The sequence below is a fragment of the Triturus cristatus genome, chromosome 3_2 (genome assembly GCF_964204655.1).
Source record: "Triturus cristatus chromosome 3_2, aTriCri1.1, whole genome shotgun sequence".
Taxonomy (NCBI): domain Eukaryota; kingdom Metazoa; phylum Chordata; class Amphibia; order Caudata; family Salamandridae; genus Triturus; species Triturus cristatus.
In genome coordinates, this window is record NC_140584.1 from 457,458,007 (window position 1) to 457,473,757 (window position 15,751).

The window sequence follows — 15,751 nt, forward strand, 5'->3', positions numbered from 1 at the left end:
AGCTGCGCTGTGGTGTGATCTGAGCGATGGTGGGGCTCGGGACAGAGTTATAATTATCTTTGGTGTAAGTGAGTCGAGGGGAAATTTTTTAAATACTGCTGCTGGTTGATAGTGACCTGTGTGCCTCAGGTGCTTAGTGCTACTTGTTGCCCAATCAATGCCCATGCCTGTCTGCGGAGGCGTCCATGAGTCAGTTGTGTTGACTCTCTTAATTTTCAATTTAGGCAGCTCATCTGGCAGCTCATCTGTCATGTTCTCTCTGTGCCTGCAGCTTGGGTGTCCCCTTAGGAGTGTGAAAGGCATGGTAGGGCGGAGGGAGCGCCCCAGAACCCAAGGAGGGCTGGAGGCCATTGGTGGCAGTGGTGTATTTAAGAAGCGGAGCGCCTCGCACATTCACACACGTAGCATGACCCAACATGAGTTCTATAAGTGTGTCTGCAGCCTGGGTGTCCCTTCGGAGTGTGCGAGGCATGGTAGGGCAGAGGGTGCACCTCAGAACTCAGGAAGGCCTGGAGGTGCCGGGGGCATTGGTTTTAGGTGCTTAGAAGCAGAGGGCCTTGCACATTTACACCTGTAGCACGTGGCTGCACATGCTCTCTGTGCCTGCAGCCTGGGTGTCCCCTTAGGAGTGTGACAGGCATGATAGGGCAGACGGAGTGCCCCACAACTAAGGGGGGGCTGGAGGTCCTAGGGGGTAGTGACGTGAGGTGCTTAGAAGGAGAGCGTCTCGCAAATTCACACTTGTAGCACGAGGCTGTACGTGCTCTCTGTGCCTGCAGTCTCGGTGTCCTCTTAGGAGTGTGAAAGGCATGGTAGGGTGGAGGGAGCACCTCAGAACCCAGGGAGGGCTAAAGGTTCTCAGAGGCACTAGTGTGTTTAGAAGCACAGCAACTCGCACATTCACACATGTAGCATGACCCTACACATTTTCTATAAGTGTGTCTGCAGCCTGGGTGTCCTCCTGGAGTTTGAGAGAGTCATAATAGAACAGAGGGAGCACCCCAGAACTCAGGGAGGGATGGAGGTCCGGGGGGGGTGGGGGGGGCAGTGGTGCGAGGTGCTTAGAAGCAGAGCAACTCGCACATTCACACCTAAGTGCCCTTCCATTTCTGGTGCTCTACAGCGGTTTTAAGATCTTCTTAGAGTTTCTCGTTGCTCGAATGGGTGTAAATTCTTTTATCTATATGTTTCCCTGGTCTTCATTGCTTGATTTTGCTTGCGGAAAATTGTCACTCATAGTCGTTGAAATGTCACTCATAATTGCACTGAAATTATAAAAATGTCACACATGGCAATCTGAATCCTTGGCAGCAATGAAACAGTAGTCATTGAGGCAATCATGTTTGTACAGCTGTATGTCCGAATAGTATGAATGCCTCTCTACAACTATGTTTTTAAAAAATGTATGTTGTTGAGGAATAGTTAAAACCTATTATGTTGGAACATTGGCATACTCAAAAAAAATATATATAAATATAGGTCCTGAAAAAACAGTAAAGAAGGACAACAGTCACCCTGTATAAATAACATTTTATTTTTAGTGCTTGGTGTCTAGCAAGATGGGAAAGCATGCAGAAAAGCAAAAACATTTATCTCTATCCCGTACACAAGATGACAAGAGACACCAAGTGATTTAAGGAGGGTCACCTCATTCCTCAAAAGGGAAGGATTTTGCAAGTCCCATCAGAAAAATAGATGCAAGTGCTGGTTAAATCTTTTTCAGTAGCCTTTAATAAACAGCAAGATAGTCAAAAGGTTGCATTTTCTCCTGTAAGGTCTGATTCTTTACAAAGATCAAGTACATCTCCTTCCTCAATTCCTACATATTGGTCCTCATCCAAATATGAGGACGATGACAGGGAGGAGTCCAATGGGGTAAATATATTCAAAGAAAGGATATTCAAGGTTTAATTTCTTATGTCTACAAATTAAAATCTTCCTGAAAAGGAGGAACAGCCTACAACAAGTGGTGAGTGGTTCAAGCAATTTAATACATTTGAAGTGCCAAAGTTACTCTCAAATTTTGCTATTGAGGGAATGTTAAAAAGAGAATGGAGAGACCCCGAAAAACCTTGTCTTCCAGGTTTAGGTTTAGATTGTACCTACTGATCAACTGAGATCTAGAGCTCCCTCAGAGTTGGTAATAGTTCCTTTATTAACACATTTAATATACAGGAATACAATTTTGACTTGGAAAAAGGTACATTTCTGATCGAGCAGACATTAGAGAGGAAGCTTCTTTGAAGAGAGCCTTAACCTTGGTATGACAGCTACTGTATTGTGGGCCTGAACTCTCCTGTCAGTTTTCTATGTCATGCCTTAATATTTGTGGAAATGTGCACAAACCAATAAATATAATGTTAAAATAGACTTTGCTTTGACCGCTAGTATATATTCAGTGTATACATCCCAGTCCTTGATTAAGGATTTTGAGACTTTGTTTATGACTATTCAGAAAGGTGAAAATGTGGCATTATTACTGCCGGATTTGGAGGTTCAAGCAAAGTTTCTGTCAGATATTGCATGTTTTTAATTTAAAAGGATCATCTAGCCGTTATTGAGTGGAAGGAAAGTTGATTCAGCACAGAAAGCATGTCTACTAAGCATACATTTCACTAACTCTAGCTTGTTTGAGGAAGAATTAGAGGATGTAATTCAAAAGCCCTTCAAAAACCAGAAGCATGAAAATCCATTCAAGTATTTGAGCTTGATAAGAACAAAAAACCTTGACTGCTTAGGACAAAAAAAGATTTGATTGATCTTTTTAACGAATCAAGGTTTAACCAGGGGAACGTGGCTAAGGAAAAGGGCAGCAGGATTACAAACAGAATCAGAAACAGAGCTCCTGACTATTCCAAGATGCAGAGCCTATTGGAAAATGTTGAGGAAAGACTGTTACTGCTGCTCATATCTTGGAGAGATTTGATTTTTGATCAATTATCAGAAATCTCCCATGCAGCATATCAGAAACTGGAGTGTGTGAGGGGCATGGTTTTGGTTGGACAAAAGAACAGGGACTCTCCTGATGACAAGGAGGTGGAATTACAGAGAGTATCAGTGGTATCAGGCCTCAGCCAGGGAGTGGCTACAGATTTAAGAAGATAAGGTAGGTTTGGAATAGAGGTATGGAATAGATACAGCTGTGGCATAATAGATGTGGATTCTCATGTCAGTTTCATGTACTTTGTTTTCTTCTAGACAGCATGCTTATTTGTGGTCCCATGGGTAAGACTACATTTCAGTCCTTTACATCTGCATATTCTTCATCATTGGATTCCAAACAGTCAGGATTTTGATGCTCAGATTCCAGTAACTCCAACTGTGAGACGAGAAGGTCAGACAAAGGGAACTTGGAGATGGGAGTGAGGATGAAATCTCCACAATTATTGAGTTTGACAGCAAAATCAAGCAAAGTGGGTTTGGGCTGTTTGTGGGTAGAACACAGCTTAAGGCCTTTGGTCAGCCCAGCAAAAGAGCAGCACCTCCATCTAGAAAGAACTGACAGCATTTGGGATGTGTAGAAAAGTGCCCTTTTCGACATGGTCGCTCACACTTTTTGCCTGGTATTTGATGTGATTTCGACTGGAGGTTTACTGGGTACCTGCTAACCAGGCCCCCATTGCCAGATCTCTTTCCCAAACCCGTACAATTGTTCCCCCAATTGGCAATACCTTTGGTACCCTGTGAAAGTCCCTAATAAATGGTACTCCTAGTACCGCTGGCCTGAGGTTTTTAAGAGGGTCCCTAAGGATGGCAGCACAAACTAAGCAACCCTAAGGGCCCCTGTACCAAGCTCGCGCACACTGCCATTACAGGCTTCGTGTCTTGGTGCAGACAAAAGTGAAAAGAAGACATGACACACCATTGATATGCCATGCATACTGTTGAAAAGTGGATTTTAAGTAGTAGTAAATATATATCTACCACTGGCAATAAGGCCACTAACCCAGTCTAAGGCTCAGAATTGGTCTCAGAAAATTATTCCCATGCTCAACCCTTGGTAGCTTGGCTGTGAGCAGGCAGGCTTAACTTCAAAGACAGGTACGTAAAGCATTTAAATACACCAATTCAGTGAACAAATAAGACATAACACACAATAAAAATCCAACATCTATTTCTAAATATAGGAAATATTTTTATATTTAAAATGACACTAAAACGAAAAAAAATCCAACGTAGGGAACAGGAGATATGAATTTTTAAAGATTTAGCAATATATCCCACATAGAAATATATAGTGCCTATTGGGAAAAATATGGTTGCGCTAGACCGGGACAAAGTCAAAGTTTCAAGTTGACAGTGATGGAGCCCTATGTGGCTACCCCTAGCGGTAGGCCTCAGTCAAAGTTTTTACCTTCTGATATAGAAACTTTCAGGAGCTTTCTCTCCCCGAGTCCCTCGAAACTCTCCACCAGTCCGGATTCGGTGAGGGTTCGCCGGCTTGCCTTGTGACATGCTCCCAGTCAAACCTATGGAAGTCAGACTTCTGAGGCTTCCCAGCTGGGCGAACCAGAGATCCAGCCCGACTCGCGGTTGAAGGTGGGCGGCTTGACTCTCGCGGCTGGTCCCAGTCAACTTTTCTATTTTTGGACTTTTAAGGAGCTTTTTCTCGCGGAGCTCTAGATGCTCTTCACCAGGCCGGATTCGGTGAGGTTTCGCCGGCTCGGGTTTCAACCACCTCTCGGTCAAACTCTGGAAGTCGGACCTCCAAACTTCCTCCTGAAGTTCCTTTGAGGGTCCCAAAGTGTCCAAGTCTTACTCCATGCGTCTGGAAGCTCCAAGATGGTCCCTGGAAGTTTGGGACTTCAATTCCCACAATCCACTTGGACAAAACCCTTACAAGTCCCTCCAGGCTGGGGATTATTGGTGGTGATAGTCTAGGTGAGCCCTGTTGACATGTAGCTTGCAGAGAGTTCACTCAATAGTCCTTTTTGAAGCAACTTAGGTTCACAAGGCTGTAGTTCCAGATTGTGCTGCAGGCTAAGTCAGTTAGAGTGCAGGCCCTGGTTGGTCCAAATCAAACTTCTCAACATGGACCCTTTTTTTTCTTGTTTCAAGCAGCAGATCTCAGAGGCTCTGGCCCTCTCAGATACTTATTCAGTGTTCACTGGGTCAAGCAGGAGGGCACTCCTGTCCAATGAAATGCAGGGCAACACCCGAGACGACAATTTCATCCAGAGTGAAACACTATGGTCTCCCAGAAAGCACTATTCTTCGAAAATTGACTAGCAACAGCACATTTTAGCAGTGGCAGAGCCATATGCTCACTAAAATGCAATATAGAAGTTTGGAGTTAGGATGATGAGTCCAGGGTTTCCAATAACAGATAATCCTGCAGTTAACTGCAGATAATCCTGGGCCTGCTAGATAGCGGTAGCATGGAGTAGTATACTTCAAATTGCTCCTGACAATGTGCCATATCTAACAGCCAATCCCGGATGGAAGGTGCTTGTCCCCGGCACAACATGCAGGCCATCGGCCTTCAGCAAGAAGCAATGGCAAGGCAAGAATTTTTTTTGTTATTGTCTGGCATCTTTGTCGGGAGACAGAGAAGGGCCAGCCCTGGAGACGGGTGTAGTTGCAAGCGTAAAATATCAGATAACTTGAAGAAGACAACAATCCAGTATGCCGAAATAGGGGGGCAAAGCCAGGCTAAGTGCATGAAATCACCCTCCCCCATATGACATCTATCGCACTCAGCATCAGCACACAGCTTATATTTACACAGTTTAGACGGAATGTAACATGTCTGATGAAGAAACCAAAAATGTATAAGAAGAAGCTTGCCATTGGGGGAAGAGATTGTGTCAGACCCCACGTGCCCGTCCACTCCTTGACGGAGATAGATTTACCCAAAGACGCCTCCCACTTAGCCCTGACATACTGCGAACCCAGCGACATCTCATTTTGCACAGAAGCATAAAGAGGAGATATAAAGTCAATCAATCAATCAGTGGATTTATAAAGTGTGCTACTCACCCATGAGGGTCTCAAGGCGTGGGGGGGTGCAGCTCTGGATCATTCGAAGAGCCAGGTCTTGAGGTTCTTCCTGAAGGTGTGGAGGGTGGGGGAGCGTCTGATGTTCACTGGGAGCTCATTCCAGGTTTTGGCTGCAACGTAGGAGAAAGCTCTTCCTCCTGTTCTGGTTTTGTGGATGCGGGGGATCTCTGCAAGGGAGAGTTCCGTGGAGCGAAGGTTCCTCTTGGGTACGTGGAAGGAGACCCTCTCATTGAGGTATTTGGGTCGATATTGTGGAGGGACTTGTAGGCGTGGGTGAGCAGTTTGAAGGTAACTTTCTTCTCGACGGGGAGCCAGTGGAGGTTACGTAGGTGCTGGGTCATGTGTTCGTGCCATGGGGTTCCAAGGACGAGTTTGGCTGGGGCGTTCTGGATGGTCTGTAGTCTGTGTAGGAGATTTCTATTGATTCCGGGGTAGAGGGCGTTGCCGTAGTCCAATCTACTGGTAATGAGTGCGTGGGTGACAGTTTTTATGCATTCTGGGGGTATCCATTTGAAGGTCTTGCGGAGGATCCGAATGCAGTTGAAGCTGGTGGAGGCGATGGAGTTGATCTGGCGGTTCATGGTGAGGGAGGAGTCGAGGATGATGCTGAGGTTCCTTGCATGGTCTGTCGAGGTGGGTGGACTCCCGAGAGCGGAGGGCCACCAGGTGTTGTCCCAGGCGGAGGTGGAGGGTCCGAGGATGAGGACTTCAGGCTTCTCCGAGTTGAACTTCAGGCAGCTGCTTTTCATCCAGGCGGCCACATCTCTCATTCCTTCCTGGAAGCAAAGTCTGGTGTCCTTGGGGTTCTTTGTGAGGGAGAGGATGAGCTGGGTGTCGTCGGCGTAAGACACTATGCTGAGCCCGTGCTGTCTGATGATGGCGGCGAGAGGGGCCATGTAAATGTTGAAGAGCATAGGGCTGAGTGATGATCCTTGGGGAACCACACAGTTGATCAGTGTGGGTTCAGAGAGGAAAGGAGGGAGTCTGATCCTCTGGGTTCTGTCGGAGAGAAAGGATCGGATCCAGGAGAGAGCTGTTCCTCGTATCCCTGCATCATGTAGTCTGACTGCGAGGGTGCGATGAGAGACGGTGTTGAAATCTGCAGAGAGGTCTAGAAGGATGAGGGCTGCAGAGTGCCCCTGGTCTAGTAGCATGCGGATGTCGTCGGTGGCAACAAGGAGGGCCGTCTCAGTGCTTGCTGCGGAATCCAGACTGGGAGGCATCTAGGATGGAGTTGTCTTTGATGAAGGCGGTCAGCTGGGTTTTTACGAGTCGCTCAGTGATTTTTGCAGCGAAGGGGAGGCGAGAGATGGGCCGGTAGTTTTTCAGGTCTGTCATGTCGGCCGTGGGCTTCTTGAGGAGAGGTTTGACCTCCGCCCGCTTCCAGTCGTCGGGGAAGATGCCAGATTCGAAGGAGGCATTGATGGTGCGTCCAAGTTCGGTTGCAATGGCAGGGACTGCCCTGTGGTAGATGTGCGGTGGGCAGGGGTCCGTGGGAGCTCCTGAGTGTGTGTTCTTCATGGTCACAGTGGTGTGTTCGACAGTGGCAGGGTTCCAGGTGGTGATGATCGGCTCTTTGTCGGTGGAGGTGGGGCGTGGGGTGGTGTCCGGCATCTGTTCACTGAAATTGTCGTAGAGGGCCTTGATTTTCTGATGAAAGTAGGAGCTGAGCTTGTTGCAGAGTTCATGGGATGGTGTGATGTCCGTGGCTTCGCTTGGGGGTTTGGTGAATTGCTGTATGATGTTGAAGAGCTCTTTAGAGTTCGTTGCGTTGGTGTGGATTTTGTTCCTGATGAAAGTCTGCTTGGTGTCTCTTAAACGCTGGTGGTATTCTTTCTGGGTGTTCTGGTAGTTGTTCAGGTCTTCTGTGGTCTTTCGGTTTCGCCAGGTTTTCTCAAGGTGTCTGCAGGAGTGCCTGGCTGTTTGGAGAACCAAGCTGCTTTCAGGGGGCGTTGGTTGCTGGGGTGGCAGAGGGGTGCGAGTTTGTTGGTGCAGCTGGCGATCCAGAATTGAAGTTCTTGGGCTGCGGCGTTGGCGTCAGTCGTGGTGCGGGGTGGGTCTAGGAGGAGGGTGGCGTTGAGGTGCTCCTCTGAGATCTTGCTCCAGTTCCTTCGAGGCGGGCAATGGGGGGGGGGGGTTTGGCCCAGTGGATGTGTTGAAGGTGAAGTGTACGCCGTGGTGGTCCATCCAGGGGGGCTGTGGGGTATGGTGGAAATGGATGTTTGTCCCTCCTGCGAAGATGGGGTCGAGGGTGTGTCCAGCTCTGTGCGTGGAGCTGGTGACAAGCTGCTTCAGTCCGAGGTTGGAGAGTTTGTCGAGGAGGGTGATGGAGTCGGGTCTCTGCGGTTGTCGAGGTGGAAATTGAGGTCTCCGAGTAGGATGTAGTCCGTGGAAGCGATGGTGTGGGGTGCAACGAGGTCGGCGATGGTGGTTGCGGACTGTGTGCGTGATCCGGGGGATCTGTAGGTGAGGGTGCCCCATAGCGTGGTCCTGGGGTTGGTCTGGATCTGGAAGTGGAGGTGTTCTGTGTTGGAGTGGGGGTCGCTCGTGTTGGAGGTGGAGAGTCGAAGGGAGGTCTTGTGAGCGATGGCGAGTCCTCCTCCTGGCCGGTGTGGGCGGTCCCTTCTCTGGATCTTGTATCCGTCGGGGATGGCGGTGGCGATGTTGGGGCCAGAGGTGGCATTCGTCCCTAGGTTTCGGTGAGGAAGGCGACGTCGGGCGAGAGGGTGTCGAGCAGGTCCCAGATCTCTATGGCGTATCTGTGTAGGGACTGTACGTTGAGGAGGATGCAAGTCAGGGTGCCGGTGTTGCGGGAGTCCAGCGAGTTCTCGGCGATCTTGGGGGCGCAGTTGATGGTGAAGGATCGTCGGCAGTGTCTGCAGGAGAACTATCCTTGGGTGGTGTTCAATGTGGCTCTTTGGCAACCGTTGAGTCTTCCGGGGTTGAGTGCGTGGAGGGCGGCAGAGATGTATCGTCGGGGTTCCGGAGATCCAGGGCTTCTGGTGCTGGCCGCGGTTGTGTCTCTGACGGGCGCAGATGGGCTTGCCTTTGGCACACCTTCTGCCATGAGGAAGATACCGCGAGGAAGAGTGTAAGTGTCTTACATTCAGATGGTGCTGCTGGGAATTCTGGATAATAATCCTAGAGACCTACCGGATGCAAAAGAAAGTGAACAGGATGAGTGTGTCCACCGGTTTATCAGTTCCAGTGGTTAGTCTCTCACAGAATTGCCCATCAGGGAAAAAAACATCCATTTCCATTATAACTCAGCACAACACTCTCTGAGCAGCTAGTCTTTCCCTTAGTGCAATGGGGACTGAATGACCAGTTGCATGGGGGAGTAAAAGGTCTGGTGGCAAAGCTTAGTTTCTAATCGGATCCAGGCCTGCTGTGTACATACTATTGTGCCTATTTCACTGCGAAATTGTCGAGGAGACTCTCCAATCAAGTCCAGAAGATGAGTAGGGTACTAATGGCCAAATAAGAGATCTGGGACCCCGATTCTGCACAGGACCATGAATAGAAAGGGCCACTCGAAACAGTCATCACCTTTGGAGGCAACTTCTTGGTGTAGCCTCAGCTAGTGCAAGTGGGAGAAAAGTGACCTGAGGTTATGAGAAATGGAGTGGTTAGGGATGAACCCAGCCTAGTCGGGCGGGGTGAGGTCAGGGAGTAACAAGATCAGCCTGTTAGCCAACACTTTTCAAAGTATTTTGGCGCCAGGATTGCTTAATGAGAGGGGGCAGTAGGAATCCAGGCAATCCAGAGGTTTGTCTGGCTTTAGAAGTGTTATTAAAATGTTTTCTCATAAGGAAGAAGGCAAAGAGCCAGTTCATAACACCTCATCGTACACCTGTAAGAGCCGAGGAGTAAGGAGATCCAAAAAGGTTTTTATACAACTCAGAGGGAAGGCGGTCACTCCCTGGAGTTTTACAGGTAGGCAGCCCACTTACTGCGGCAGTAATATCATCTAAGGTTCCGGCCTTGTACTCTCTGAGGTATGTGATTGCTGGGAGGAAGGAGGTTCGCCCTCAGTGTCAAATATTATAGTGCCGTCATCGCAAATCAGCGCAACCGTCGCAACAAATGACCCCATGTCTGGCCATGCCCATCACTTTCACCATTCGCACAACCTGTAGCATATTGGTAGAAGTGTGTGCTTTCGCTGTCGGCCAGGGCATAGTATTTAATTAGGGCAGTCTAGAGTGCCGCAGCCAAATGTGGATGGCAAGCCTTATCAATGTTCTGCTTCAGTTGATGGAGTTGTTGTTTCAGTAATTCTAACTGACGCCGTAGGCCTTTCCGGATCGAGAATTGTTTAGATATACACATTCCTTTTTTACATCTTAAAAGTTTCCCATTTCGTACCTATTAACTCCACCGAACCATAATTAGCCGCAAAGAACTCAGTTACATCGCATTGAAGATCCAATCGAATGCCTGGATCCAATAGTGCCTGGGGAGAGGGTTTCCATGCGCATGCAGTATGTTTTGAGGCTGGGAGGGAAAAGGTGAGTATGACTGGAGCGAGATTGGAGAGGGCCCTAGGCAAATGTTCTACCCACGTAACTCAACTAAAGACGTCATGAGTGTCTAACCAGTAGTCCAATCTATCCCAGACTCTTGGACCGAAATATGCGGCCCCTTTCTAATTCCCAGGTGATGAATCCTTCAAATACCAAATAGATCATTAATATTCATAAGGTCGTCAGCTGCACTTGCTGCAGCACAGTGGGCACATGAAGCTGAATTACAGCAATCTGCATCCTGATCCAGCACAAGAATAAAATCCCCGCCCCATAGAACACTACAGGGGGATAGAGTTACACAGTGCTTCAAGATGACCTAGACAAAGTCTGGGTCATCAGTATTTGGCCCATAGGTGTTAATGATGGTGAAATGCTTCCCTTGCATTGATAGCTGCAAGATAACATACCTGCCCTGTGGGTCAGAGACCTCCGCCAGCTGGTGGACAGGAAGTCCCTTCCTAACCAGGAGAGCCACCCTCCTCATGTAGGCAAAATAATTAGAAAAAAAACAATGGGAGGCCCAGTTACTAGCAAAAGGCACCACCACTTGAGGTGCATCTCTTGTAATAGTGCGATATGAATATTATGAAGTGTCAAACAGACTAGTACCTTGTGCTTTTTCCGTGGGTCGCCCTGGCCTCACACATTCCAATATACCAGGTTAATATCAGTCACCTTACTGGTATGTAGAGCCATGTAAAGGTGCGGAGAATGGCATGAGTAGGAACCCGAAGAATAAGAAGGGCCAGATGGGCCCCGTAAATTGCTCAGCAGTCACATGTAAACAACCACTCAAAGATCCAACAACCAGTAGGAGGCCAGCAGCCAGTTCAGTGAACCATAAAGGAGACATAACATTAAATATAACTTCCTCATCCTTCCTCCACCCTCACTGATCACACCCTCCATGAGTGAAAACCCTAGGAATAGAAACAATGGCATTAGTAAAGGGACAGAAATAAACCAAAACCTAGTGTTAATATTAAAAGATTGACCGTGCATTGCACCGGGGGAAACTCAATGCAGTCAACCACCCCACCCACACAACAAACATGAAGGTCTGGTCACCATATCACCATTAAGAAACATATTTGTAGCAGTGGCTTCCACAGGGTTGGGGCGGAAGGGCAAGCCACCCGCTGACATACACCTGGAGGTGGTAGGTATCAATCTGCACAACAGTTTAAGAAACCAAAAATGTTTCAATACTGAGCAACGTTACTGGAAGTATGATTGCAAGTTAGAGCCAAAGATAACAGCAAATAAAGTCTTTTGGGTACCAGTCGTTCAGCCAAAGGCAGAAAAAGATGAAGGAGCCCTACTAGATCAAGAATCGGGACTCATGGTGTCTGAAAGTCCAGTGTCACTGCCAGCCATGGAGGATCTGGTGCTGCGACGATGTCAGGTACATACCTCAAACTGATGCTTCGGAGGGCCTCAGCTAGCGACATGAACACAGTCATTTTACCATTCCGTTTACATCGGAGGCAAGCTGGATTTAACATGGCATAACGTTTATTGTGGTCATGGAGAAGACCCTTCACTTCCCGGAAGACCTGCGGAGCCCCCTGCACCCCAAAGGTAAAGTCCAGGAAGATAGAGCGCTTGGGGCCCTGGTATGAGAGTGCACCCTTGTTTCGAGCCAGCTAAAGCACAGTGACCGGTCATGGTAGTTTAATAGTCTGGCAATGATAAGGCGAAGAGGTGCACCAGGTGTAGGATGTGGGCTCAGAGAGCCGTGAGCTCGCTCCACAACGAAGCATTTAAAGAAGTCAGCATCATACAGTTCACATAGCAAATTTTCAAAGAACTGTTCCATCTTCCTGTTATCGTTGAATTCGGGCGCAAGTTGTTAGTTCGAAAGTGGGCCTCCGAGTCTTCGCTCTTTACAGATACACTTAGTAACTCAGCACAACGTTTTTGAGAGTCGGATGGTAAAGTTGCCTTATCCGCCTCCAATGAGGAAAGGCGCTGCTCTGCATCGGTTGTTCACGTCTCCTGCCCTGTAAGGTGAGCCTCCTGCCTATCGAGATGGCCAGTCAGATGATCAATTTTAGAATGTATGCATCGGAGGCTAGAACTCATCTGGAGCAACAGGGCATGAGGGTCTGAGTCAGTGGAGAGATTTCCTACATGAGGAGTTACAGAGCCAGTCTCGTTTTTGCGGGCTGCACCTTTGTGAGGTTCGAAACCCAGCTTGGGTTGCTTCTCGTCTCATCTCGCCCTCAACTGCTGAGGCAGAGTCCCCTATTCAAGCAAGGCAGGCCTGACTCTTTAGGAATCAGGACTCACAAAAGGGCAGTAAAAGCATTCAAAGAGTTGTGCCAGTCAAGGACCACCCCAGACGTGGTCCCGAATGCCATTCATTCAATAGCGCAAAGGTGCATACTGCCACTGGGGCAAGCAGATGCGCCGACGAAAAGCAGAGCAGAGAGCATCACAGCAGCAGGATCCCAGCAGGGTGCAGTGGCAGTGGGCCAGCAGGGTGCAGTGGCAGTGGGCCAGCAGGGTGCAGTGGCAGTGGGCCAGCAGGGTGCAGTGGCAGTGGGCCAGAAGGCGAGCGTTGCCACCAGGACGCCCACACCCCTCAGGCTCCTCCAGCTAAAGGAGATCCAAGGTACACACATGCCGCTGGGAGATGTCCTCACACCAATAGTCCAGGAACTAGAAAGACATGTTCTGCACCGGGACCAAGTCTGCCAGACAATGCAGCATGCAGCTAAGTGATGCCCAGGTTCCACAGATCAGGAGATCCCACAATGTTGAGTATTGGATTTGCAAGGGTCGCTCACTGCAGTTCACGATTCATTAATCATACAGGGGATGATCAGAGGAGTCCCGCAATCACAAAGCAAGGTTGGTAAAATTACAGGAGGGGGGCAGGTGAGGAAAGACCACCCAGAAGTGGCCACCTGACAAGGTCAAGGACCTCTGCTCAAAACGCAACGCAGGGCACACACTCCTGGTGCCGATAAGGACAGACTCTTCAATTACGGCGCACACCCAGGGGCTGTCATATCCCAGGACATGCTGGCACAAGCCAGGGCTGCAGGTCGGCAGAAAGGCCCCAGGCCCCCTCACCCCTGAGCATCAGCCCAGGCGGCATCAGGCCCCAGCCCATTCTGGTCACCACACCACTGGCTGCCCTCCACACTTCCTCGAGGTTCCAGGCAAGGAGGGGAGCCGTGGATCAGTCCTTCGGCACAGCGCGAGAGAGCCCCCGGGGCCATCCCCAGCCGGACTGCTCAATCATGTATCTCCTGCTGGGCTTGGCCCAGTTGCGCGGTCTCACATTTCCTGCCAGCTCCATTCTGTGACCACTGGCATCGCCAGCCACCGCAGGATTGTCTTCTTAAGGGGTGGGGGGGAGGCCACATAAAACCCGCAGTGCCCCCAACACACAGGCCACCTGGCCACAGCGCCTCAAGGGCACAGGATAGGTGCAGGCAAGTAGGCCGCAGCCCATGAAGGCCCGCCTCCAGGCCCAGCTATGTCTGCCTCAGCGCCTACAGCAGCCACACATTCACAACTGGGGCAGCGTGAGGCTGCCAGCTGATCCCTCAGGGGCTACACGTGGAGCATCTGGCAATCAGGCCAATGAGAGGATGGATGTATACAGATGATGTGGCTTCTGTGTCAGGCAGCCATCTTGGTCGGCTGCTGCAAAAACAACAGTTGATGGACAGAATGCAGAACAATGTCATACATTCACCCCAGTACAGAGATCTGGGCCTAAATCCATCGTTTTTTTGCTCACCATGCCATTCCAGTTTGAACTCAGCCATCTTGGTCGGCTGCAGCCCACACCTCCTCCATGACTTTATTAATTTTGGAACAAGTTATACTAAGCAGCCTTAGAAAGCATTTAAAGAACATTTACTTTTACCAATGATCGCCTTTTCCACATAAAAAAGGAACCTGGTTCTAGTGGACGATTTGATGGGAAATAAAACATATCTACATAAATTGTCCTTTATTTAGAGCTTGGCACAGCAGAAGCTACCATGCCACCAGACCTGTGATGCCACCATACTGTGTACGGTAACAATGGCCAAGGCACCGCAGGACTGCTGCACCTGGAGGACACAGATCTTCAATGGGCAGAGAAAATAACCCATAGACCCCATGAACAGGAAAAAACTGCTTTCTTTCTGAAAAACAGAAAGGAATGCCCAGCTGCCATGAGATTGGGGCCCGTTGACGAAGGTGGTCACATCATGCTGAAGCAACCAATTCTATCAAAAATTAACCTGCCAATAAGGTGGTTAACTCAAAATATGGCAGGCAGGCTGTAGCATTGTGAGTGGAGGCAAGGCCTCTGTTGCCCCGGCGGGCTCTGTGGGGAGAGGCACAGTGAGAGATTTGCACCAGAACAAAAAGCAGAAGGGAGGCAGCCACTGAAACAGGGGACAACACTCAGTGGCTGTAAAAAAGCATCATGCAACTCTGGAATTAAACACTTCAAGTTCTGAGAAATGATCACTGTCAAGTCACTCGCTCACTCACGAAGTTCTAAATGAATCCCTACGCCTAGTAGTTGGGATGGCTGTGACATACTATGGGTGTCTTAAAACTCTTGACCCCAAGCCCACTTAGAATATTATGGAAAGGCTCGAGTTCCACATCATTTAAGACAACCCTGCTAACTGAAGCATTTGAATAAATCAGAAATAATTCTTAATAACACATTTAAAAATCAAAAAAACATTGCTTACCTGTTTTAAAAAACTTTGTGTATACCGCAAAACCGATCAGCAATACAAGTGTTGCTGCGATGCCAGCTACGCATCCAGCTGTAACTCCCATCTGTGATTGTGGTTCTGTAAAAGAAAGATTTGAACTACATGACAGAGAACAGACATGTTAAATATCACAAACTGAAGCACTTCTAAAGTATGACATGAGAGTTATACTGAGTAGGATGAACGCTTGTTTTAATCTCTTCTGATTTTTTAAGCACTGCTGCGTCATACATTTAACTGGTTCAAGCCTTGTAGAACCCGCTGATACATTGCCTGCTTTTTTAAATGAAGGCCACACAAGTGCTGAAACTGCCACGTCTGGCAAGCTGGGGCACTGTGTTATTAATGACACACAATGACAATATTCCTGGAGTGATATGTGATACACGTTCTAGTGCATTAAGTGCAGATTCAGTTCTGGTCGTGGCACAGCATCACATGAAATCTGCAAAAGAAAACATCATGCATTGCATTCTGGAA

At 48.6% G+C, this 15,751-nt stretch overlaps 1 protein-coding gene across 2 annotated transcripts in view; it reads right to left on the minus strand.

The window, feature by feature from the left end:
• LOC146857534 (uncharacterized) overlaps nt 1–15,751 on the minus strand; it is a 364,382-nt gene that overhangs the window by 249,995 nt on the left and 98,636 nt on the right. For both annotated transcript variants that reach the window (XM_085648076.1, XM_085648077.1), the window contains exon 4: nt 15,245–15,349. In XM_085648076.1, coding sequence (XP_085504202.1) covers nt 15,245–15,349 — 105 coding nt within the window. The remainder of the gene's footprint in view (nt 1–15,244; nt 15,350–15,751) is intronic.